The 25,591-nt window shown below is 39.3% G+C and overlaps 1 protein-coding gene across 10 annotated transcripts in view; it reads right to left on the bottom strand.

The window, feature by feature from the left end:
- The window catches only part of GRIP1 (glutamate receptor interacting protein 1), a gene marked incomplete at its 5' end in the record, with an annotated part of 314,511 nt that overhangs the window by 102,451 nt on the left and 186,469 nt on the right, over positions 1–25,591 (bottom strand). For all 10 annotated transcript variants that reach the window (XM_083859440.1, XM_083859441.1, XM_083859436.1 and 7 more), the window contains one exon: positions 583–663. In XM_083859440.1, the coding sequence (XP_083715566.1) occupies positions 583–663 (81 nt within the window). The remainder of the gene's footprint in view (positions 1–582; positions 664–25,591) is intronic.

Raw genomic sequence — 25,591 nt, 5'->3', positions numbered from 1 at the left:
TGCTGCATAATATGTATGTCAAACTTGTACCTATATCAGACTTATCTGAAGTAATTTAAAGAGACACAGGTTGAAAGATCACTTATTTTAACTAACCATTGATCTAATGGTCCGGCTTTGTGTGATGCAATGACACAAAAGACAAGGATGGACAACTGCTTCTACATGTGGCAGAAAATCACATGAAGACAAGAATTCTGGCAGAATATTTGTCTGTTAGACTTTTGAACCTGGCTGATGAGTAGTGGAAAATATGTGCCAATCTCCCTCTATTATTGAAACCAGGTATCAAAGAACAGATTTCAGAGGGCCTGAAAATATATGAGCCTCTGATGAAAAGGTGGTTGTGTTCAGTGTCTCAAATCTGCTCCAAAAGACAGAGGTATGGGGATGTTCTTCACAGCAAAAGCTTGAGGTAACCTAACTGTGGAAACTCCTTACAGCTCTCTTGGAACTTTCCTTATCAAGTTGTTTGATAGCAACTGTAATATATTTGCTTTTTATAACTAGTTGAATTTTGATTAGTATTACCTTGCTGTTCAAAACCAAGTTAGGCATTACAACAAGCAAAGCAAGTCTTACCTGGAATACTCTGTCTCCTCACAGACAGTGCTCCATCAGGTGCCTTTGCCTGGTTTGCAGATTTTGTGTAAGGACTCTCATCTAAACAGAAACAAGCAACACCTCCAGTTACTGTTAAATATAATGTTAAAAACAACTTCCTTTTTATTTATTTATTTTTTTCAATCCAGATACTATTAGTTCTGTTATGAACTAGCAGTGCAGATAACAAGAGATGCTGTGAGCTAGATGAGGATGGGTTTTTCTGAATGCTAATTCAATGCTCAATGTCAGACTTGATGACAAAGGCTCTGAATAGGAGAGCTGAAAAGGGTGTGCCAAAACTCGAATCGGAGGTAATACATAATGATGACGGGCCTGCTATACAAAGGGTTCTTCAAGTCTAACATAGTGATAGAAATTGCCCTTTTCTCATATGTAGAAGCTTCATATGTCAAAGACTTGAATGACAGAGGCGCTATCCCTGTTCTGGAGTAAAAGGCTTCAAGAAACTTTTTAATATTCTGGCTGGGAAGATGCACTCCTTTTCCTTTAGGATCTGTCAGTGGGTGGTTCCTTTTCCTTTCTAACAATTGATTGGGGAAAACATCAGGAAGCTATTGCCAAACAGGCCAGGCACATTTGTGCCTCAAGAACAGCACTGTACCTGTCTGTGTCTAAATGTGGAACACCTACTGATCAACTTCAGTGCATAAAAGACCACTAATGGTGGGATGAGCAGATGAGTCACCAACTAGAGGCAGCATAGGCACAAAGTGAGTCACTTCTACACCCCTCTTAAGAGCAGAACGACGGTAAGGAAAAAATCAACTATATGGTAGCTTTGAAAAGGACAAGCTATAAGTGCAGGAAAGAAATGTGAATAAGAGAAGAAGTAGTATATGCATTTTATTATTTCAGTCAAAAGAAAGGAATCAGATGAAATAAGGCTTTAGCCTTGCTCTCCCCTTAATTAACTGCTCAAAGACTTTTAAAGTGTCGCAAATCTTTCTGTTGCATATTTTCCTTCAGATCGCAAATGACTGATGCATTTATAGCATGTGCATGAATACATGCTTAAATACTGATCAATGAGTAGAGGAATCAAAGACTACATTATCTGTTATAGCATCCTCAAATCAAAACCATATAAACTTTTTCTGGAGAATCATCTTTTCAGCTGACAATCTTGACAGCATAATCCTTCTTTGCTGACTGTACTCTTTACATCTGGCAAGGTCTCAAACTCCTTTAGAAACTTGCATCAAAGACAGCAGCCCAATTTTATAGCAGTGAGATAAGGGTTTGGTCAGCATAATTTAATTTAAAACCAGGTCTCAAAGAAGTGACTGAAAGAGCTGGCTACCCTTTAGAACCAGAACTTCTGTAATGAAGTCTGCTACTGTAAGGCAATTGCAACAATAAAAAGCTTAATTTAATTAAAATAAAAATAAATGAAAAGGCAAAATAATTATTTATAGACATGAACCTTAATGAAAATACAGCAACTAGTGAAGGACATGTACTGGTAAAATAGCACAACAGCAAATATAATTGTGTTTTCTACAGTAAAATGAATTGCAATTGTTTTAGGACTGCAGTGTTGCAAGCAGAAAAGTAACAGGCTTGACTATACTACACTCTACAAACACCAAGAAAATAAAGCTGCCAGCTACAGGAAATAGAGAAGCATGGAAAAAATATTAACATGGATCCAGGTACTAATTTAAGAAAAAGGTATGTAAAGCCTTATTCTTCCATTTGAGGTAAGTGGATAAGCTAAAATTATTGCATATGTAAAATATACACCCCCTCATTAAAGAAAAAAAAAAAATACAGTAAGACTGAACTGAAGCTTCTGAAAGAAATAGCATTTATCTTTTTTTCTTTCACAGACAAGGCACCACTGAGCTCGAGCTCAACACAAGGCTTAAGACAAAGAAACTGAACATGTGGCATATATGTCCCATCCATTACTACTTAGCTGCAGCTGCTGAACATGACAGCAGATATTGTGAGACACACATTTTTCTACTAAAAAGTGGGCAGGAAACATAATACAATTTCTCTATAACTGATGGATAGTGATGACTTCTGGGCCCTATTTGATGACGGTATGCCCTACCTATGAAAAATCTATCAATTTACAGAACAAAACAGTCCTCTCCAAGTCAAACTTCTTACATACAAATTATATCATCAGATTGAGGGAGAGGAAAAAAGGAAAAAAGAATTTTCACAACTAGACCTTTTCCACTGAACCTTTTTCATTGAGCAAATGAGTTAAGCAACTCCATTCCCATGCTGGAAGATTTTCCCAATATCGCACTGGACTAGGAGTACCTGTCCTGAGTTCAGAACATAGGATAAGTCTGCAAATCTTTCTGGTTAACAACACCAATGAGGGAGGGGACTGCACATTCCAATACTTACTAAGGTGCCTGAGCAAAAATGTTTTCTACATAATAACTGGCAGATGTGAAAGTAACTAAGACTGCACAGGTAAGTTAGTATTTTAATTTAAGCCTATTAACACTGAAAGCTTAGCAGATGCTTATATCGGTTCGGTACTGTAGGCATGAAGTTGCATTACATTTCTTAATCAGTTTACAGATTTGCATAGCAAAACAAAGGGCCAGAAAAGTTTCTTCATAAACTTCTGGAACCCTGTAAATGCAAAATATACCCTATTGCTATTGGGAAAGAACAATGAGCCATCAGTAGACTGGCAAGCTGTTCTTAGAACTGGAAAGAATTTTCTTCCAATGCCCTTTTAACAGTAAAATCAGACTGAAACAACTAGAAATAGGTATAAAGGACTCCAAGGAGCAAAGGAAAACAAACACAACCAACTGTACAAAGAGCTCTTATTGAGCCTTATTGAGATGCTTAACTGAGATAGGAAAGCAAAATAAAGATCAGACAGATGCAGAAATACATGTCACCCTAAAGAAACTAGAGAGACAAGGAAGTCCTGATAGCCTTGAAAAGTCAGACACCATCCATGGTACCCCAAAGGAAAAAATCTGTTTGTACGTACTAACACAGTTGCATGAGTAGCCACAAGAATTTATCATCAAACTAAAATTTCTTGATGCCTTCATTCACTCTATAGTTACCAGGGATGGTCTTAAAAATGAGAAAATGTCTTATGACAGCAGTGCTCAGGGGGATTTGTAGGAGAGTTTTGTATTACTAGCACTGATAGACTTGGAAATGAAACCCAATTCAGTAAGCCAACACACAGAAAAAGGAAAGGAGCAAAAGGATATGATGCATTCCCCCTCCAAACAGGAGATAGTAACTCCGTATCAGGAAAAACTGTGATATATTTTAAGTCATGCATACAAAATAGACGGAGAAACAGGCTAGATTCAGAAACAAAAATCTCACCTGTTTACACCCCTAATAGTAGCATATCATCAGCAGGGAGCAAGCCACAGTCCATAAAGAACTCACAGGGCAAACTTCATTGCCTCAAAGCACAGAAATGCCTTTCCCTGGACACACAGCTGCAAACCCTGCCACTCAGAGCACAGGCTCTTGGTTCTTGCCTGCTTCTGAAGGAATTGCTCCACAGGTGGCCACATTCCCTACCAGCTTAGCTACACCCATCCACTTGTGCAGCTGCTTTTGATACACCGCTGCCTTTTTTTCTTCTCGTAATTCCCTCTGGCTAAAATATCAAACAACTCAGAGTAAACAATTTCAGCTAGTCAGTAGGTCATATAAAGGTGTCAGCTATGCCAACAGATCTCTCCACTCAGTGACTGAAGAGGCAGGGGTCATTTCCACCAAATTCATACTTTGCCTGTTTCTTACAGTTGTAAATGTGCAATAGTGAAATGTACACTGTGTTAATTCACTCCTTCTTTGCAGAACACAAGTGATAATCTCAGAGGTGACACCTTGCAGGTTATTAGGACTCTTAACCAGCAAAGCAAAATTACTTTGTCTTCTCTTTTTACTTGCCCTCATGAAACAGCCCCGAACACCAGTAACAGTAGCTGACACGTCATCCTTTCAAAGCCCTACATACCATTAAAACTACAAAAATAATGATCAAGTGGACAGGCAAGTACTCCTACTGCTTACAGCTATTACTGTAGGTTTATTGCCTTTTGCTTGTGTGGTAGATAAACAGCTTTTTTTGCACTTTCCTCCCTATTTTTAACCTGATTGCATCTCTATCCTGTAACGGCATGATTCATTCTTTGAGTTAGGGACCATGCTGTGACCCATTTATATCATTCTGCATTTCTCTTACAGGTGTGGGGCATCTGTCCAAGACTAACAGCTCTAAAGACTGTAAGAAAGAACAGTAATGTAAGCCTAGAAAGATTATACATGAGACAATGTGTACAGATATATATCTGAAGTGCCTGGTACTGTGTCAGCAAAATGACCATATGAAATCTTTAGATATTTGCTGTATTTAGTTTAATATCCTTTGAAGGATATCAACTGGGGGCACATATGAGGGAATAAAAAGGAAGGCCTAAAGATACTTCCTCAACAGTCAAGTCTAGACATTCAATGTTCCAGGCAGTTTATGACCACTGAACCATTCTTGTGTCTCTCTTGGGGGCTGTGAAAGCTATTGACACAAGAATGTTGTTTACAGATGAGGTAAAGGCTAAGGGCACTCCCTCCTTCAAGTCTTCTAAAGGGGTTAGAGGACATTTCCCTCACTGCTGCTGCCACACGCGTCCATGCAATAACTGCTGAACCGAGTAAATGTGTCCAAATCCTGTGCAGCACCAGGTGGCCCCAAAAGGTGACTTAACATCCTATATGATAGGAAGGGGAAGCTTTCTCCCACCCCACTGGGAACAGTTCCTGAACACCTCTGTGGCTGTCATATTCCCCCTCCTACATAGAGAAGAAATGTGAAGATGCTTCAGTTGTTCTCAGCTCCATGTCACCATTTGTACCTGCTTTTCTACTGCAAAACCTGCATTAGAGGGAGCAGGGAAATAATGTGGCATCAAATTTGGATGTGAGGAATTTCAAACACAGGAATTTTTCTGATATTTAGGAGTTTGAAAGCTGTATTAAATTTTTTCAACAGTAGATGTGAAAGCATTATGAGGGAGAACTGAGTTTCCATCTTTCAGCTCTTCATTTTCCATTCTTTGACGGCTTTACTTATGTCTCACCACAGAATAAGCTGTTATTTGGCCAAGGAAAAACTGAATTCAAAAAACTTTAGAGCATAACCGTGTAGGTCCCAAGTAGACTTCGCAACCCAAGCAAGTGAAATCTGAGGTGTTCTTCAAATGTTCCCCAGTGTGAAGAATCTCCAGCTAAGTCCCAAAACTCCTCAAAGAAGCACATTACATCTTCAACTGGCTAACCTCCAGCTGTCTCAGTGTATAGGAGTAAAATCAACTTAATGTGTTGCTGTTTGCACCATTTGGGACAGCACGCACCTCAGACAAGTAGAGAATCATGTATTGTACAGAGATAGAGACTGGTAACACCACAAATTGTCAACAGGACTGGTTGCAACTGAGAGAACATCCCCAAGATTAGTCTATCAGAAAATAAATGAAGCAGAGTCTCAGCTGTTACTTCACGCATTCCTACATTTGTAATATCCCATTCACTGAAATTTGTTGTTGTTCCTTAACTTTAGAAAGAGGAGTATTTTTCAATAAAAACAACAAATTTTTATGAATCCTGCCAGTACAGCACAAAATACCATAGGTTCTCATACTTCTTATATCTGAAACTATCTTGAATTTTTATATTTAAATGGCATAAAGCTTAACATTACCTAAAAGCATATATTTTTTTGCACAATATCATACCATAGTGTTGGTAAATTCTGAGCTACAGCATTCTTCATTATCTCCCCTGCTTGCAGCTAGAGGCTTTTACAGATAAAAATAAACATGTATCCACTGATGTCTGTGGCTCATAGAAGCTCTGAAGTTGTGGAAGGCTTGTGAAAAGTCTTGGTTGAACTTTTAGGATCACTCCTGCAGCAGCTGACCCTCGCTCAGACCTTTCTGTTAAAGACCTTCCCTTCTGTGAGAAAGCTGAAACACTGTTTGGAGCAGGGACTTGAAACTCACTCTCACAATCACAGAGAGTATCCAAACTCCTGGCTACACAATTCTTCAATCTTGCTAGCTCAGTCTGACAAAATTAACAAAAAAATATCTCAGAGAATATATTTTTCCTGGGAAAGGAGGATGCTTTTGTGAGATTTCATTTTAAATAATGCAGAAGTCTAGACAAAAATTAACATCTCGGAACATTCATGGTTAGTACAATGTCACTACAGCTGTGTCAGAGAAAAATGGACTATAAATTGTTAAAAAAAGAGACAAAATAATCTTAGCCTTTTTCACCATATGTATAATGTACAGATTTTGAATGTATATGCTTCAGGAAACAACAGAACATCAACAATTTACTTTGCCTATATGCTAACCCTCTCAGATGTGTTATGGGAGCTCCAATCATGAAAGAAACCATTAATTTCTCCTACTGGTGCAGAGGAATAATAATTTTTCAAGTATATTTTAGAGCTATGGCTTCAGTCATTTCCAATGAGACTTGATTTTTTAAATGGTGATGCTGCTCTTCAAAGTAGTGCTTAGAATTATCTAAAATTTTTTAAGCATTGCATGTAAAGTAGACATTAATGGACTAGGCACCAAGTAGGACAAATATGGACGTATTTAATCTTAATCCTTTCTTATCAAATTGTGTGCTCACTGCTCTTGAGAGCAGTCATTATTAAGAAAACATAGGGTTTCAAATGCTTCCATAAGTAACATTTGTTGGTGTGTGTGACATGGAAAAATTATGAGAAGAAAGAGTTAGAATAGCTCCTCTGGTAATTTTTTTTCCACATTTAGCAGACATGTCTCTGGTTTTCTTAGAAACTTAATTTTAACAGTTATACTACCAATGAATAACTGTGTTGTCTCTCTAAAGTGAAAATTTATTCAATTTTATTATACTTTATGTAAATTTAATTCTCTTTTTTCTGAATTATATGGTTACTTATTACAGTAGCAGCTCAATTTTAATCTAGAAGCAAGAGAAGTAGGGTACTGTAATTATGCATAACTGTGAATCCATTTTGTATTGATATTTACAATACCTTGGAAAGCTTGACTGTTTGAAAAATGATCTGAATATCCTCCAAGTTTGCTTTTGCAAAGTTAATTTTCTATGCCTGTGCTTAGGCACCTGAATGGAAATGCTTGGTTTCCTAAATGACTAAGTATGCTGATCTCCTCCCAAAGCTATTTTGCTCATGAAAATTCAGAACTTTCCAAGACCATTTAAAACATGCAGGATCTGCAGAAAGCTCAAAATGTGTCTCAAGAGATAATAGCATATGGTGAAATTCACTTCAGTGGATTATCTAATAAAGAAGTAATCCTATTTAAATAATACCCCAACCACAAACTACTTCAAATCTGATAAATATGTCTTTTTGTTTATACAGCATCAAGCATTAAAGCACGATTGTCATAAACCAGAATCATCACTGAATTGTTACATAATTTTAAAATTCAACTTGAGTTTCACTTTATTGTCTTGAGCTGCTGTTTATTGTTTATGGAAATAATACAGGCACCACATAAGTGATACGTGTGAGGCTTACTCAGAGCAGCTAGAAACTGAAGAGGCTGGTGCATGAAAAAGCTTGAAGAAACTGGGGATGTAAATTATTTTCTTTTCTGCAACAGTCTTGGGATTTTTATGTACATACAACTTCTGCAGAAAACCTTATCCTAGAGGATGGGGCTATAAACCTTTTCATTTAAAAGGAAATTCCTAAGTGACATAGATATCACTGACAGGAAGCATTTCCAGATATTCAAGCTTCAAATTTATTCTGTACACCCTGATCTATAGGAAGGCTTTGTTGTCCTTCTTGCACAACAGCTGCATGCTGGCATTGTATGAAAGTGCCATACATTAGCTTTTGGGGGAAAAAACATATTGAAAACTGTTTTCTTTACAAAGTTCTAGTAATTAATAAACTCAATTAGTTCCACACTGGTAAATGCTAAATCAGCATCCCTCAAGAATATTTGAGCATTAATGCCACACTTCACGGAACACTTTTATGAATAGCTATTAACTTTAAAAATGCATCAGTTACCTTAGTATTACCTTTAATTCTCTAGCCTTGGTTAAGCTACCCATTCCCAGATGGGCTGGGAAGACAGTGGTAGTTGACAGGGAGAAAAGGGGCCAAGCCATATCCCGTGGCTCCTGGATAATGCCTGGAGCTACCCCACCACGCTCCTGACTGCTGTGGCTGCCCATCACTCTGCCTCCTCTGGACAAAAAGCAATTGGCTTCCTGGCCAACAGCATTCCACTGTGTGTTAATCAAACACAAGGAGTGGTATGATCTCCTATTACATTTGTGTATAAAATGGAACAGCAGAAATATATGCTGGTCATCTGAGTTCTGCAAGGCACCTCTACTGTACCAGCAGATCTTAACAGCGATGTCTTTGGGCATCAAGTGTGCCTGAGCTTTTTCAGCCCAATCTCAGTAGAGGTTTTCCCTACAGTCTGACTCCTTGAAAACTAGGAAGTAGAACAGAGGAAGAGGCATCCCATCTTCTATGAGTGCAGACCACAACAAAAAGCAGATCAGGAACAGCTGCCGGGGTTGCTGACATTACAGCTGGCAGGGACTGGGGGAAGAGAGGATGTAAACTAGGAACTTCTCTACTGCTGCCAGAGAAAGCAGAAGCTAGTTGCAGGTGTGCAGGGGGAAGCCAGTGATAAAGGTTAATAGCTGAGCCAGTGAGACTGTCACTCAAGTAGCATAAAAAATAAGTAAAATATGTTAAACTGTTTAGAAAACAAGTGTTTAGTCTGCTTCTCAGAAAATACAAATAAGCAAAGTCACAACATAATCTTCAAAGAAAAGAAATTAGAAATGGTAATCTTTTCTTGAGGTTAGTTATCCTGCCTCAATTCTGGTGCTGTACTAACACTTTTTGCAGTGAATTATATAATGTGTTTTTCAGCCTATTTGTGTCTTTACATGTCTCTAGTGATGACATCTTCATTGCCTTCCTCTGGAAGCTGCTCCACAGGATGCATCAGGTCTCACAGCTGGAAAATAGTTCCCTCCATCAGTCTGCAATTTTCTTTCCTTGCTTTAACTGTCATTCTATTATTCCTAATAACATTCTCCCACTCTTCAGAAGATCTTATTAAGAATATCTCTCATGTATTCTGTTCATTCCAGAAACCACACAGATTACTGAGCCCATTGCTTTAGGCTCAGATCCTACCAGTTCTTACCAGGCATGACTTAGCACAAACACTGGCTGACCTTGTCACCAGACCAAGGTGTACACACTGACTAGGATATTCATTTGGTGGAGTATCCCATTTAATTTTAAAACAAGAATTTACACAAGTTTAATTCTAGTATGGACAACATTAAGAGTAAAGCATACTCTTCCATCCTTGTAATGTATACATTTGCAGCATTATAGTTATTAATTTTAATCCCACTAACAAGCTTTATTTGATTCACAGAGTCATTCTAACCTGCCACTAGGAGCTGCATAAACATTGTACCAGTACCAGTGTATATATACTGGCATGCCAGTGGGATTGTCCCTCTTATTTATAGTCCAAATGACGCACATTAGTCCAAATTGGCACAGCTCAGGCTTAGTGAAAAACAGATCTTTCAGACTGCACTTCTTTCAAGAGTCAGGCCATAAACCTGGCACTTTTCTCATGGCCTTGTGAAATACTGTCCTACTTTCAGCCCCTACCCTGGAAGAGTTTACTCAATATATCCACAGAGACTGCGCAATAATTTAGACTAACTTCACTTGTCAGCAAAACTTCATTGTTTTTGGAAGATGTGACAAGTTTGAACACAGTGCAGAGTAACATTCTTTTTAAATAAAGTGCTGTGTGCTTTTAGAGGTGGGAACAAAGCATAGTAACAACAGAGATGTCAAGGGGACAAAACAATATGTATATATTTGTCTTACTTAAAGCTCACATAAAGCCTAGGCCACCTTCTGTGCTCCAGACAGCATCCATCCATGCATGTAGTTCTTTACAGCAAAGCTTTTAACCCCTCAAACAATCTTTATTTGCCAGTGTCTCCTGGGTCCTATTTAATCTCAAAGCTTATTTAGGATGAGTAGTTCACTGTCTGCAGTATTCCTCAAATTCTGTAAAATGGTAATTATTAGATCTGCTTGCCCACATCTTTGCCTACATGCAACATAGTCCATGTGTGAATCAGCTTTTCGCAACCTGTGGAAAGTACAGCAATAAAGAAATAGATAAAAATGAATGTATGGCATACATGAAAAATCATAACCCCCATAACCTTCAAGAATGCTGACGAATAATTTTTGATCTTTCTATGCACACATCTCCCAAGCCTTTTAACTAGCATCCCTTCTCTTTCAGGAATTCACAGATGTACCTTCACGATATCTTTGGCTCTGAATCTCCTAGAAACAACAACAGCATGAACTTAGTGCTGGCCACAACTGCAGGAAGAACAAATGTGGATTTAGTTTTTTCATACTGTGAAAATTCTACTTAAACTTTTTCTCCCAACACTACAGTAAGGGTGATGCAATTATTTCATCTTGCTGTGTATTATCAGCACATTGCCTGCATTTTCAGATCTATCACAATATGTGTGTGCATGCACATTTAATTTTAACAATGGATTTACTAAATTAATAAAATAATTCAAAAATAGACAACAGAAAGCAACCAAAAATAACAAGAAATATCATGTATTAAAAATAAGTTAAATAAACCTGATGCAGCTAAAGAACTCATTCTGCATGATGTTTAAGACAAAAGCTCAGACCTTCCAGACTGGCCATATAATGAAGGTCAAATAAGCCCTTGTTTTGGCAGACCAACAGCATGATGAATGCAAGAGTCCAGATCACTCTATCACAGCTAGCCTGTGCCTTGTCCAGGTTTTTATAATGGAAGACTGAGGGAAACCAAGCTGATTTTAAGAGCCAGAGTAGAATATAATTATGTATAAGACTTCAGACTCAATGAAGTGCTAAACATATTAACACCTGCACACTATTCAGGCTGTGGAATAAATCTGTACTAAACCTCTGAAAAATGAAAGTTAAGAAAAATAGGCCACATCATTATTTCACAGAGACACTATTTCCTACTTCCTTCAGGATCTGAAGTCTCTAAAAGGAGAGCCTGGTGCAGAATACAGTACACATTAATGTAAACTGCCATTGAGGAGGAAGGGAGAAACATTCCTATGCATGCAGGGAGCAAAATGCTTTCAATTACTTGCTGTGGCTTAGCAATCCAGGTGACAACAGTATCTTATTAACAACACCAGGAAGCAGCCATAGAATCAGCAGCACCACCCCTATCAAGCAGAAAACACAACCACTGGCACAGCTGGAATTTTATTGACTAAATCGACAAGAAAACCAGAGGAAAGTATCTGTACCAATAACCAGGGCACAGCGTCTTACAGATGATAGAATAAGTTCGATCTTTAAGGTATTTCAAGATATAACTGGTATTTAAAAAAAAATGCAGCTAATTCAAGCTATGATTTCCATATTGCACAAAGCAAGTGGTTTGCTGCCCAAAGAGTTGAGTTGAACATACTCGTTTAGACTGTGAGAACAGCAAAGCAAGCCACTGAGACAAGAATTGTTGATTAAGGCAGTAGCTTTTAACCTTTGTCTGTCAAGCCCTGAAAGATCACACACTAGTGTGACACATCTCTTGAAAGGCCCTTAAGAACAAATTATACCTTTACTCTACTGCTATCTAGTTCTTAAGGCGTACAACATGGCTAAGTATCTAAACAAGAAAAATAAACTCATAAAGACTAACAGGCACCATCATCTGCCCTGAGAGCTTGAACAAAACAAGTTTCTACCCTCCACAGCCAACACATTCTCATTTCCAGCTTTTACAAAAGCTCGAAGATATGCATTGGTTCTAGCTGGCTAGGAATGTAAATGCTTCTGAAAGCATTTCCAAACAGGAGCTAGCATTGTGGAACTAGTACTGTTAACTCCTCTGATGGACAGTGCCAGCTCAATGTGCTTTAGCTTCTCTGGTACATTCCTTGAGAGGAAAGCACAGGGAAGAGAGGCAGACCCATGGAGGAAGGGCATCTGTCTTCTGTGGGAGTGCATGAATATGTAAGGGGGTGGGAGTAGAGGATGGAAGGAAGTATAGGCTGGTAACAAGAATCAGCGGTGAACATGCTGTATTAGCATCAAATAGAAGGAGGAGAAGCTGTGTTAGAGTTTGCAAGAAACAAATGAATATAACCTGTTTGGTCCAAAATTCTTGGGGGGAGGAGGGGAAAAAAAGGTTGGGTTGGGAGGAGGAGGGAAAGATTGCTTGCTCTAAGTTACATGTCTAGGCAGATGTACTTCAAAAATAACCTGGGCTCCCATCAATCACTCCAAAAAATAAACACATTAAAACCCACCTAAAGTGGTCTACTAGCAAAACCCCTCCTATTCACAATGCATAATACAGGAGACAAATTATTCTTTGTGAGGCTTATAAAACATCTTGCTAACACTTTCCCCTTGTCTCTCACACTCCACAAAAATTCCATTACTATTCCTGTCTTCTTGCCTTAAGTGAATAAATAATAATAAACTCATTGTCTATGAGGTTTATGGGTGTTCAAAGCTGCCAGTCACCTGCCATTTCCATGTAAAGTACAAACCCAAGCAGACTTGTCCTTGAGAGAGTTGTAGGGCAGCTGAGCTGGTGGTATTGACCCTAGGCTTTCTGAACCCATTCTGTCTCAGAGTTTGTAATAAAAATGTTGTTTTCTCTCTGTCAAAAGACACTTCCACCAAACAGCTCTGTGAAAGCAGCTCCCATGCTTCATATTTCTGTGTAAGGTCAGACCAGAGGCAAGGGACGCTGAACAAAGCTGTGCTTTGGCATGTTCCACAGCAGCATTCCTTCTGCCTGCTTCTTTGAGTCCACACTTCTTCACTTTGAAGGGTCAGTACATTTTAACAGTGTATAGAGAATAGAAGGAATAAAAACTGAGATGAGGTCTGACAGAAAACATAACAGAAAATAAATATATGCAATGCATAAGATACTGTGTGTCAAGTAAGGAAGAGGGAGAGGAGAGAAGAGCAAGACCAAACTATATCGGACTGCAGAGGAAAAGGAAAGGAAGTAACGGTATGGGAGAGGATGAACAGGAAGAGACTAAACCCACTTCTCAATTCCTTCTCAAGTCCTCTAACAAATTATATTTCCTTTGCTAACTACACAGTACAAGTGAAGCAGCCTGGTTTGAAGTCACAGATGTTAAAAGTTCTTGGCTTTGAGTTCCTACTCCTAATAGCAAAAGGCTATTATGGAGAAACCACCAGAGAAGTTGATTTGGCAAGAAACACCAAGAAACCAGTATCACAGCAGGAGCTAATACTTTGCTGCTTCCTTTCCAAAACTGTGTCCTCTGCTCTAGGCTAATGTTTCTCCAGTGAGACGCAAATGAACAAGGGAGATAGTGAGAGCTGTATCTATTTTCTGTCACCATCACCAGCTCAAGGAACCTGAGTGGGAACTGAAAACAAGCTATGAAGTTCAGGAAACAAAACTCTTAATACTTTTGCAAACATGCAGGAATTTTTGGTTCAGATAATTTCTTTAATATTCTGCTTAGCAGAGAAGCACACACAACAATGGTAGCGCTGCTTCTGTCATTATATGGATGAAATAAAAATATAGAAGTGTGACAACTCAATGACAACTTAAAGACAAAACAAAGTTAATAATAAGGTCTTGGCACAGAAATTATTTCTTTAACCACCCCTGTTTTGTACACATTTTTCTCCGTAGCATATTTTTTTCTGGGACTGGGTTAGTCTCAGAATTGCTCCCATTGCTTCCAGTATGAAAGTCTATTGAGATTTGCAAGTAAAAAGTTAATTAGAAGTTGAATAAAAATGACAACACAGATCAAAGAATGTCTATTCCCCGAATTCATGCCAAGATCCATATATATATGTAATGTTTCATACAAGCAATATAAGCTTTTTCAAGATGTTTTGTCCAAGAAAGATGATGATAAAGAATAAAATGTTCCCATTATAATTTTCTAATGGATTTATTAAAATTAAATCAGAAGTCAAAACAAGAAAGTTAAACTCAAAAGGATTACTCTTTCATTGATATTGCCAGGATATCTTCAGTTTTGTCAGACTGGCTACTACAGCAGTAGCAAAAGCAGTAATTTTGCTTAAGACCCTGATCTGAAAAAGTATGTCATTTTAAGGGACCATTTGTTCCTATTAAAGCCAAATGAAAAGGCAGTGGGATTTTAAAGTTAGCAGACCGCTTTAGATTCAAACACAGGCTGGATGCTGTTCTGATTTGGGATGCTCTCTTGCTCTGGTTTTGCTGCTGTTCAGGCACATGCAGGGCTTTTTGCTCTCTAAGTGCATTGAGATAGTCAAGACATGTACATTTACATAAAATGTGCAATAACACATTCTTCTGTGTGGTGATATTGTATTATGTTTTTTAATGTAAGGAACAAGCAAGCAAAAATCCATCACAAATCTATACATCATCATTTCTACAAGCTTTTCTAAAATATGGCACTTAATATCACATTCCTAAATGCAGCTATAACAAAAGAGGCCACTACTGTAGCTGCTTCTTGCTGAATACCCTGGCAAACTGCAGTGAGCATGGCTGTCTGCAAATCTGATACACAATTTCTATATAAGAATAAAAAACTGGATATTGGAAGTCACACATCCATCATTTTAGTCTCTTACAAAAAAAAAAACTGTAACATTTATTCTCATAAAGCTTATAAAAATAAATGCTTCCAACACGGTGATTTACAACAAAAAACAACAGCAATTTCAGAATAACAGCACGTTGATATAAAATGGCTATAAAAGGTTGTCCACCATTTTTTTTTATAAATACACAATCTATTTTGAAATTCCCAGATGTGTGGGCTACCATCCCTTTCTTCATAGATTTTTTTGTGTGCTCATACATGTCGCCCCTGCATTTTCTTGCTTTCAAGTGTTTGAACCTTTGCAGCAGCTTTCCCATGCTGCTTCACATAAACAATATTGTATTCTTAGAATTTATCAGTATGTTTTGCATAGTTATTCTCTGAGAGAATTTGACTGATGGTCATAGTGACCAATGGAGTCAGGAGGTTGTAACCTCCCTGGACCAATATCGGCCCTCTGTAGAAAGTGTATATAAGTAGAATTGGAGTCAGATAATAAAGAGCCTTCCATGTTTGACCCTGCTGCTGCTGCTGTCCTCTGTGAGGGTCCACACCCACGTCACAACGTGTTGCCCGTCTAAGGGCAGGGGTAACACATACACACTTTAAAACAGACAGAAGTTTATTAAAGTGCATCAAAGTGCTGAAGGAGAAGAGGTTGCAATCCATTCATGCATACAGACACTGATCTACAAATACCACCACTGTAGTGGCTTTCCCTTTATTACCTTAATTTTGCTTCAATTCACTAATGAGTATTTAAAGACTTTGCAACCATTCATGCATTATTTGCAACTAAACTCCAGTCATACACATTTTAGTCTTTTCCACTGCACAATGAAAAAATGATTTTTATGTGAGTGGGTAAGTGATAATGATTTGTGGATAGTGTGGATTTGTAAAGGTATGGGTATTTGACTGACCCAGTTCCCTTATGAAAACTTGCCTAAATGAACAGAGAAAAGCCATTCTGGATTATGATTACAATTACAGCTCTCCTGGACATTCTTAGTGAATCATCATTTCTTCATGTTGGCATTTTAGCTTGCCAAAAAGTAACTCCAACCCTGGTAATTTGCCAGCTCCCCATACAACTTAGAATATTGCCAGTCCATCTTAATTTTTTCTTCCCCTGCCAGTTCAAGACACTGAAAATCTTCATGACAACCCAGAGAGGAGAGTACTTTATGCTTAACAGTGACACAGGCAAAGATCAAAGATGGAGAAGAAAATGTTAATTTAGTTGATAGGTTCAGCAGGCAGATATTAGGCAGATGTCACACATTATGCATATATGTGCTGCTATTTTTATAACCTCCAGCCTTTTACCGAATAATTCAGGCCAATCATCCAAACCCATGAAGCGCCGTGGAGTAAGGCACAGCAGTCAACTCATCCACAAGATTGGATGATTAGCACTTAGAACGCAACTCTGTGAACCTCTATCATTATTTTAATGACACTTTATGTGCTAATTTTAAATACAACAGATGCTTCTCTCAAGTTCTTGCTACTGGATTTTCCTAAAGATCACCTTTAACATTACAGCATAAATTCAGTGAGATCATACATAAACAGAAAACATTCATTACCACCTCAGTGAACAGTAAGATTTGTGGGGTTTGAGATTTACCTTTAAGACATTCTATACGAACTGGCTAAAATCAGAAAATAAATAGTAGTATCAGTACTGGCAGAAAAGCCAAATAAGCATGGAGATAAGGCATTTAAATTATTAAAAAGTCTATAGAGCTATTCTCACACTTAAAATCCACATTTTTTCTCTAGGAAAGGACTATACAGTAGATTCCATTTATGAGACATCACACTTAAAAATGAAGCAATAAAAACCGTGGATAAAATACATCTTCACTTTAGTTGACCTCGGAAAGGCCCCCCAAATAAAGAATCATCTGACCTGTCACTAGACTTTTACAAAACAACTATTCTCTTCTTTCTTCAAGAACATTGTGCAAGGAAAACAAATTTGTCTCTATAAAATATAATTTACATTTGATATTATCTACTATTTATCAAGTAATTTCAGTTTATCAAGAACTTATCAAGAGAAAGCTACTCTGGAGAAACTAAATCTTAGGGAGAGCTCTTCATGAAGTGCACTTTATGATAATTTCCAGCTCTTGCAAGAAAACGTTCTGTTAATCCATGTTCAATTCACCATGGCCTGATGGCCAGCACTGGCGTGGCTCCACTTGTCATGGAGTATTTCTCTGCTGTCACACACAGCTGCTAGAAGCAGTCAGCAAGAAGGAGAAATGATCCTGCAGGCAATTACATGTGTCCTCCCAGACAAGTTTCAAACAGGAGATTTTGAACTGAGCCCATGCAGAACAAAGCACAGCTACACAGTGACCCATGTTTCATCTGGACTGCTACGTCTGATGCTAATGGAGACTATGGGGTATTTTTTTAATGTGTGCAGCCACATAAACCCATGCAAGGGATCAGGTCCATGGCTTACTGGGACTAGAATTGCAACTGCCACTCAGCAGCATTGTTTTTCCACCACAGTAGGTGACAACATCCTCCCCAGACCCAGTGCAGGCATATTTTCTATTACAGCCATCTTAAACATTCACTAAAATTGGCAGATATTTTCAAGGTTGCAGCAGCAAGCTGACAAGCTGAAAGCAGATGATTTCTGCTGCTAAAACACTTTAAGGAAGAAAAAAAAAAAGGCATGTAATATTACCAGGGATAACTGTATCTCTGACTTCCCCTGGTATCCTCAAATATGCTCCTTATTAGCCTGCCTTCACCTTTGGTGTCTAGCTACTACCTCTCCCTAGGAATGAGAGCATGAAGGAGGGAGGGAGATTGCTCTGCTCTTGGTTTCAAATGCTGCTTCCCAGCTAACCATGCCAACCACTTTTCACTCTAGACCAACAAAGTCCTAAAATCAAATTTTAGTAACTGCTGTAAAATAAGGTTCAATAAGATATTGCCATCTCTGATCCTGTAGAGTGTCCTTGTGCTTTTGAAAAATTCATGCACTGATATGGCCTAGAACTAAGGCTATTTTATTTTCAAGTATGAACAATAAATGTTCAAAAGGTGTGCGGATGTGGCACTTGGGGACGTGGTTTAATGCTAAACAAGGTGATGCTGGGCTAGGGGCTAGACTCAATAATTTCAAGAGTCGTTTCCAGTCTTAATGACTGTATGTTCTAATAAAGATCATATTTGTAGATCTGTACTATTACATCCTGTAAGGGAGCTATCCACCATCATTTTGTCCACTATAACCTTCCCAGCAAGCGAGTCCAGCCTAACACAGACCCAGTGAACTAGAGCAAGTATCAGTGTGCAAGCTGGCTACAAATTTAGAAATTTGACCGATAGAGCCCACCTTTGACAGCAAAACAACACACCATGAACCTCTCAACTCTCCACTGATGTGACCTTGCTAGGAGAGGCAAACAAAACAAAACAAAAAAACAAAACAAAACAAAAACAAACAAACAAAAACCCACAAACAAACAAACAAACAAACAAACCAAAACAAGAAAGCCTGAAGCTACTCACTCTGTTATTAACAGTCTCTTCCTTCTTTTTTGGGCTTCCTTTCATTGTTTTTCTTGAGCAGCCATCTACACAACTTAAACCTTATCCCCTACACCAAAGCACTGTCACTACAGATTTAATTTTTTTTTACAATTGGAATACACCAGGCAAGGAGTAGTATAATAGGATAATCTATTTAGTTTTTTTAATGAAAACAAATGAATTAACTCAAATTGCATTCTCTGATGCAAACATCAACTGGAAAAGAGAAAATGGCCTCAAGTTGTGCCAGGGAGGTTTAGATTAGACATCAGGAAAAAATTCTTCATGGAAGCATTGGAACAGGCTTTTCAAGGAAGTGACTGAGTCACCATCAGCGGAGGTATTTAAAAGACATTTAGATATAGCATGATTTAGTGGTGGACTTGGTAGTGCTGAGTTAACATTTGGACTCAAGCATCTTAGAGATCCTCTCCAACCTAAACATCTCTGTGATTCTGAAGTCACTGTTTCTGAGTGCATGGAAGCTGCCAGACCCAAAGTTAACTCAGATCCAGCAGGAAAGAGCATGCTTTTGAAAAGATACAGTTTGTTTTGCACTCAGCTGGACAGCTCCATACCCTGCAGTGCACACTCTGACCCCACTGCACTCAGGCCCTCGCACGCTCAGAGCCTGTCGAGCCCCAGTGCTGTCACCACCCTGAGCACTACAGGGGCAGCAGCATCACAGGCTGCAACTTCTGTTTCTCTTATTCTCCCTTGCCCTGCTTACTTTTGCAGCCATGTATTTAGTCCTGTTACCCTCAGCTCTGCCAGCCAAGGACTCTGTCTCCCAGAGCTCTCTCTAGGCTATCCTCCCCTTGTCACCCCCCTGTTTGCCTGCACTGCCCTTGCCTGCAGCAGGAAAGCACACAGAGCACTCACTGGCACCTCTCCCACCACGGCATGCCAGAGTTCCTGAAATGGGAAATACAAAGGAAACACACCATCTGCTTGAGAGGAAAGCGTGGCAGGTAAGAGGATTTTTTTTGTTGTTTTTTTGGTTGGGCTCCTCTTTAAGAAAGAAGACAAACCTCTCTAAGGCAACAGCACAGCTGCAGAATTTGTAATGATCAGCGAATTGCAGTGAAACTCCCTGCAGTTGGGGAATACAAACCACTCACATGCAATGCAGCCCTCCATACGAGAGCTTATCATATGCTACAGAAGCAAAGGTGGTCTGTGCAAACCAAAGCTCATGAACTCACAGCTGCACTCCAGCCTGCCCATTCTGGGTACAGCCTGTACAAAATGCATTGGTAAGCCATTTTGAGCAAAGATTTGTGCCTAGGATGGAATGATTTAAGCTGTTAAGGTCCACCAGGCAATGGGCAATGGCAGAGAGCCTGTGCCTGGCTGCCTTCCCCCACCACTGCTCCCACAGGAAGCCACAGGCATGCCTGGAGAGGTCTGGGCTGGGGTAACTCTGGTGTGATATGTCACTTCTCGTAGATGCCCAGTGGTTTTTCATGCCCTGCTTAGACAAATATCTGGCATCTGGATAAAAGCCAGCTGGTGTGGGTCCAACTCGGATAAACTTGAACTGTTGGCCAGCACAGGGATGCACTGAGATAAATATCCAAATGCAACATCTGTTCCCTATTCCACATCTTCCCAAATCACCATTGATCATCAAACATGAGGCTTCCCTTTGTTCCAAGATTAATCCAGCAAACAGATGTGTTAGCAACCCTCAAGGATAGCAGGGTTTGTCTGTATGGGTCATACCCATCTTCTTAAGGAAAAAGGCTGACAACCCAGGTGCCCTGCAACTAAGCAGAAACAGAGTCAGCCTTTTAAGAAATAGGTCAATCAGGCTGATAAAACTAGTACCAAAAAGGAGAATGGCTGGAGAGGATGGCTAGAGAGAACAAATTAATATTCATCTAGCATTAAAAAAATTAAAATATCAAGGTTTGGGAAACTAATTTATTTGAAATTACTAAAGATGGGAAGTAGGAAGAGAAGATAATTATGTGTGGATCAGAACTATAAACCTGTTCTAGACAGGAGATGTCAGAACAATTAATGTATAAGGAAAAATTTAAGCTGAAAATAATAAAAGTACTGGGGTGAGAAGAAAATCATAATTAGATTATTAAAATGCATAATTAGGACTTGTTGAAAAAGGAGTATGACTGAGAACAGGTATGGAGATGTTATACCATGTAGAAATGCTGTTCCTAGTTTACAAGTCACTAATATTTCATTGATACGAGAGAAAGCAGAAGTAGATGGTGATGCACACAAACCACAAACTATCAGCTATAGAGATCTACAATAAAAGTTTTGAGGCTTCAAGAAAAAAATGTGTTCGGCAAAATTAAAACCCTGCAAAATCTCTGTGCAGTATTTTTAGGAGGAAGAATCACAACTGCCAAGAAACAATGGATTACATAACTTATCATGACGATAACAGCATATATCTAATTCAACAATAATTTAGAATGATGTTCAACTATAGCAATGTAGGCAGTCCACTATCAGCAGGTCTGGATGACTCTGCAGCTAAGCCAAGAAACTCTTGAATCACTAAAACTGATTTTCAGTAACACTTTTGCAATAATGTTCATTTTCCATTACTAAACATTTTTTTAAAATTAAGATCAATATTTATCTACAGGCTGCTCAAATTTAACTAGGATTAATTCCTTAATTTATGGAAATCAAAGACTTGTATTACACAAGAATATACTACAGAATCATTGCAGACATTTTTCAAGTATTCAACTGGCATATTGAAGATAACCAGGGTAAACAGTGATAAATAGGAAGATTAAAGGGCATCAGGCAGTTTGTTCCAGAGATACACACTGTGTATTTAAAGTAATTAAAAGGTACACAGAGGTAACCATTACTGCTGAACCGCACTGATGTCAGAGCCACCAGCACATGATGGTGCCATACAGGAATTCTCCAAGGCTCCAGAACAGATGCTGAAGGGCTGAGAAAGTCACCTGAAGGAGAGGCAGTAGGCCTGATGCACTGGCCAACAGGCCAGCTGCACCATCGAGTGCCACAAAGTGGCAGGGAGACACAGGCCCTGCAGAGGGTGGGACGGGCAGCAAGGGGACGTGGCAAAGGGAGGAGATGCCCCTGGCCATGCCACTGGGGGTCCAGTGTTTTGGCAGGGTTGCCTCTGGCAGTGCTGATCAGCTGTGAGCAATTTGAGAGCACGAAGAAGCACCACCATGGCATGGAGACACCAGGAGGGCAGCTGCCCTTGGCAAAGCTGGAGACAATGTCCCTGGCACAGCCCTCGTCTTGAGCCCAGATCAAAGGAGCAGGAGAGGCTCCAGTGTCTCTTCCTTAAGTTCAGACCAGCACCAAAGGGACACCAGCAGCAGCACTCATACTCTCAGGCTGGACAGAGAGGAGCCAGTCTTCTATATGGTACCAGACAAGCTGCATGTCAGCCACGAGATTTGGCCAAAACAGTGTTGGAGAGTTACCAGGAGTTTACTAGATCCCTGCCTGAAAGGAATAGGCACCTCAATTTGGAAAAGCACACCGTGCGTGATCAGCCAGAAACACCCAATATCTTCCAATATTTTCCTAATATCCAGTTCAAATTAGACTGCATATTCGGAAAAATTTCTTCAGGAAAAGAGTTGCAAAGCATTGGCACAGGCTGCTCAGAGAAGCAGTTGAGTCACCATCCCCAGATGTATTTAAAGATGTGGAGATGTGGCACTTTGGGTCATGTTTTAATGGTAGACTTGGCAGTGCTGTTTTAATGGCTGGATTCAGTAAGTATATACTAAAGGCCTTTCCCAACCAAAATGATTCTGTGATGCTCTGATTCTATAAAGATGCTAAATAGGTGCAAAGAGTACCACAGATGGAGCACTATGAAGCCCTTTCCCACTCTCCCCTCTCTGACCATCTCTTGAAACCTCTATAAAATTCCTAATTAATTGTAGGAGAAAACCCATCCTAAAGCAGCTCACATTTAAGAGCAGGACACTTAAAAAACAGAAAGTAATTCCTGCACTGTCCTGGAAGGCAGATGTGATTAAGAAATTGGCACTGATTTCACTATCTATGCCATGCTTACTTCTGTCTAAGCAAACACAGGGCTGTGCTGGCCTGCTGAGTGTGTGCATAATCCTCACACAATGCATAAATGAACTGCCACTGTCTTTCCGTAAGAACCAGCAAATAAGGGAGGGAGAGCCACAACCACAGACAAAAACCAAGAACAAAGCGGAGAGAGAGGCTGGAAGAAGCACATTTCACCTCTGAAAACATGTGGGAATGGGTCCATAAGAAGCCACTGCTGGGAACAGGCAGTCTTCCTGGAGAGAAGAGACAAACCACGGCTGTAGTCATTGACAAACTGACACAAATACTTTCTTTAACATCAGGAAACACAGAGTTATCCACTTCACTTAGCCTGCCCGAAGCATAAAGGGGGAAGGATGTCTTCTCCTGCAGCTTTTAGAAACAAGCAGGGCAAGGCAGCAGCTCCATCTTTTCCTGTGCTCGGAAATGAATAGCAGTTTATGTGAACAGGGTTGCACAACCCACTGTGTGTGCAGGAGCATGTTTATCTTCTGCCACCAAACCGAACAACTGCTGGTACCGCTGTTCATGGAGAGGCCATTGCACAACAATTCTGTCTTTTTTGTTCCCCTGAATCTCTCAGCCATTTCAATTTCTAGCAGTTGCCAACTCAAGGCACATATAACAAAGATACATGGAAAAGGCACGGACAAAAAAATCCTGTGCATTAAAGCCTGATGCACAACTACTTCTGCTCCAGGAATTTTCATTCTCCAGATGGCAGGATTTTCCTAGTGCTCTTAGTAACTTCTTAGCATGAAGTATTTAGTACACTTCCCTTAACTGCAACAAATAAACAATCCATATCAACTTCCAAGGATGCATTACCTTCTTGCCATGATGTAAGTGAATAATGAAGACCAGAAGTTTGAAACATGGGTTTTGCATCCTGGGACATGAGGTGGCAAATGAAAAGCACAAACAGGTAAGAACATGAGTAATACTGCCCACCAAGGTGACTCACTAGCATTTCCCAAACACAGCTGGCACACAGTCACTCGGCACACACTCAATTGATATGCATTGATATAGCATTTTGTTTCCTAAATTAAAGATTTTCCTGTGTTCTCAGTGGCAGAATACTTGACCTGACAATCACGTGCAGGCACAAAAGATGACGTGAGACAATGGGAAAATAAAATAGGCAACAAAATCTATCTGTAATGTACCAAATAGTAGCATAATTTGCCTGTTTCCCAAGGAGATCTGAACTGTTTTCTGTGCAAAGACTGTTAAACAGATAATTATTTACTGGGAAGTTAATACAGCACAATCAGAAACATTCCATGCAAGCTGACTAGGTACACAACAATCACTAGTTACCAGAAGAGAAACTGCATCCACGTAATGAAATACTGGAAGAAAATCTAGTAGTTTCAGCAGGAAGAATGAAGGGGTTAAGCAAGGCAAACCATCCCTGCCTTAGGCATAGAAGCCCAGAGGAGCCCCTTGCAAACCAGACAAGCTCCAGTGAAGCTGGAGGAGGAAATACCCACTTCAGCACCTCTACATGGAAACCCCACTCAGCAAGACAATGAAGTTACACTCACTGGCCCCTGCACAGACCTGTGTAAAGAAAGGGTCTCTCTTACTTCACAGACTCTCTGATCAGAAGGGATACAATAGAAATTGATATTCAATATGATCATTTTAACATTCAAAATTACTACACAACTGAATGAATACAGAGATCTGCAGCACATCACAGCAATTACTCTGGCTTTCATTCTTGATGGATATGATTAATTCCCATCTTCCACAGGGCTGCAGAGACCGAGATACCTCTCTGAGCCCCGACAACTGCATCATCCTGGCTCAGCTGCCAGTCATCCATCAGCAAAGGGATTGAATACACCACCACAGAAGGCTGAGTCTAGACCTTCTGAAAATACAAAACTTCAGTGGGAGCCGCCAGTTCTTGGTTTGCAACTCCCTCCAGGAAACTGGAGGAAGCAATATATCTGCTCTCATATGTGATTATTATAGAACATGTTTGTAAAGCTGCTAACATACGCCAGTTTTACTCTGGTAAAGTGTGATATTCTAATAACGTACTCAGAGGCAATTGTCTGGTTTTTGTGGAGATATTGTATATATTTGGAAACATAAATTACATGCATTTTACTGGAAACTTTAAAGTGATTTTTCATAAAAACTCTAGATTAGAACAGAACTGATGACAGTTTTAAATATGAAAAGTGAACACAAAAAGTTTTAAAAGGGGGGGCAAGTTTAAATTTAAAGAAACAGACAATAATAATGAAAAATAATACAGTAATAAATTACTTTCTGGGTCAACATGAAGTAATATTTTTGATCCAAAATGCAATGCTTCTTTTAATTTTAAAGCTATTTAATCCTTAAAAACATGTTTTCTTTAAGGAAAAAATACAGTGAAAAGCTCCAAAATATTTTGAAAGGAAAGAGGACAGATCTAATTTTGAAAATGCTGAAATAAGACACTGCAGCATCTGGGGAAATCATCTTTCTTTTTCAGTCAAAATTACTGGCAGTAATCATCCTTGAAAATGCACATATTTCTGGTCTCTAACTCTTGCTTCTCAGCAAACTCATGACTTGTCAAAAAAGACTTTTCCAAGCTTTATTCATAAAGACG

The sequence above is a fragment of the Zosterops lateralis genome (assembly GCF_965231275.1).
Source record: "Zosterops lateralis genome assembly, chromosome: 4".
In the NCBI taxonomy this organism is placed as follows: domain Eukaryota; kingdom Metazoa; phylum Chordata; class Aves; order Passeriformes; family Zosteropidae; genus Zosterops; species Zosterops lateralis.
Note: the sequence above shows the minus strand (reverse complement) of the source record. Positions and strands in the feature narration are given on the sequence as shown.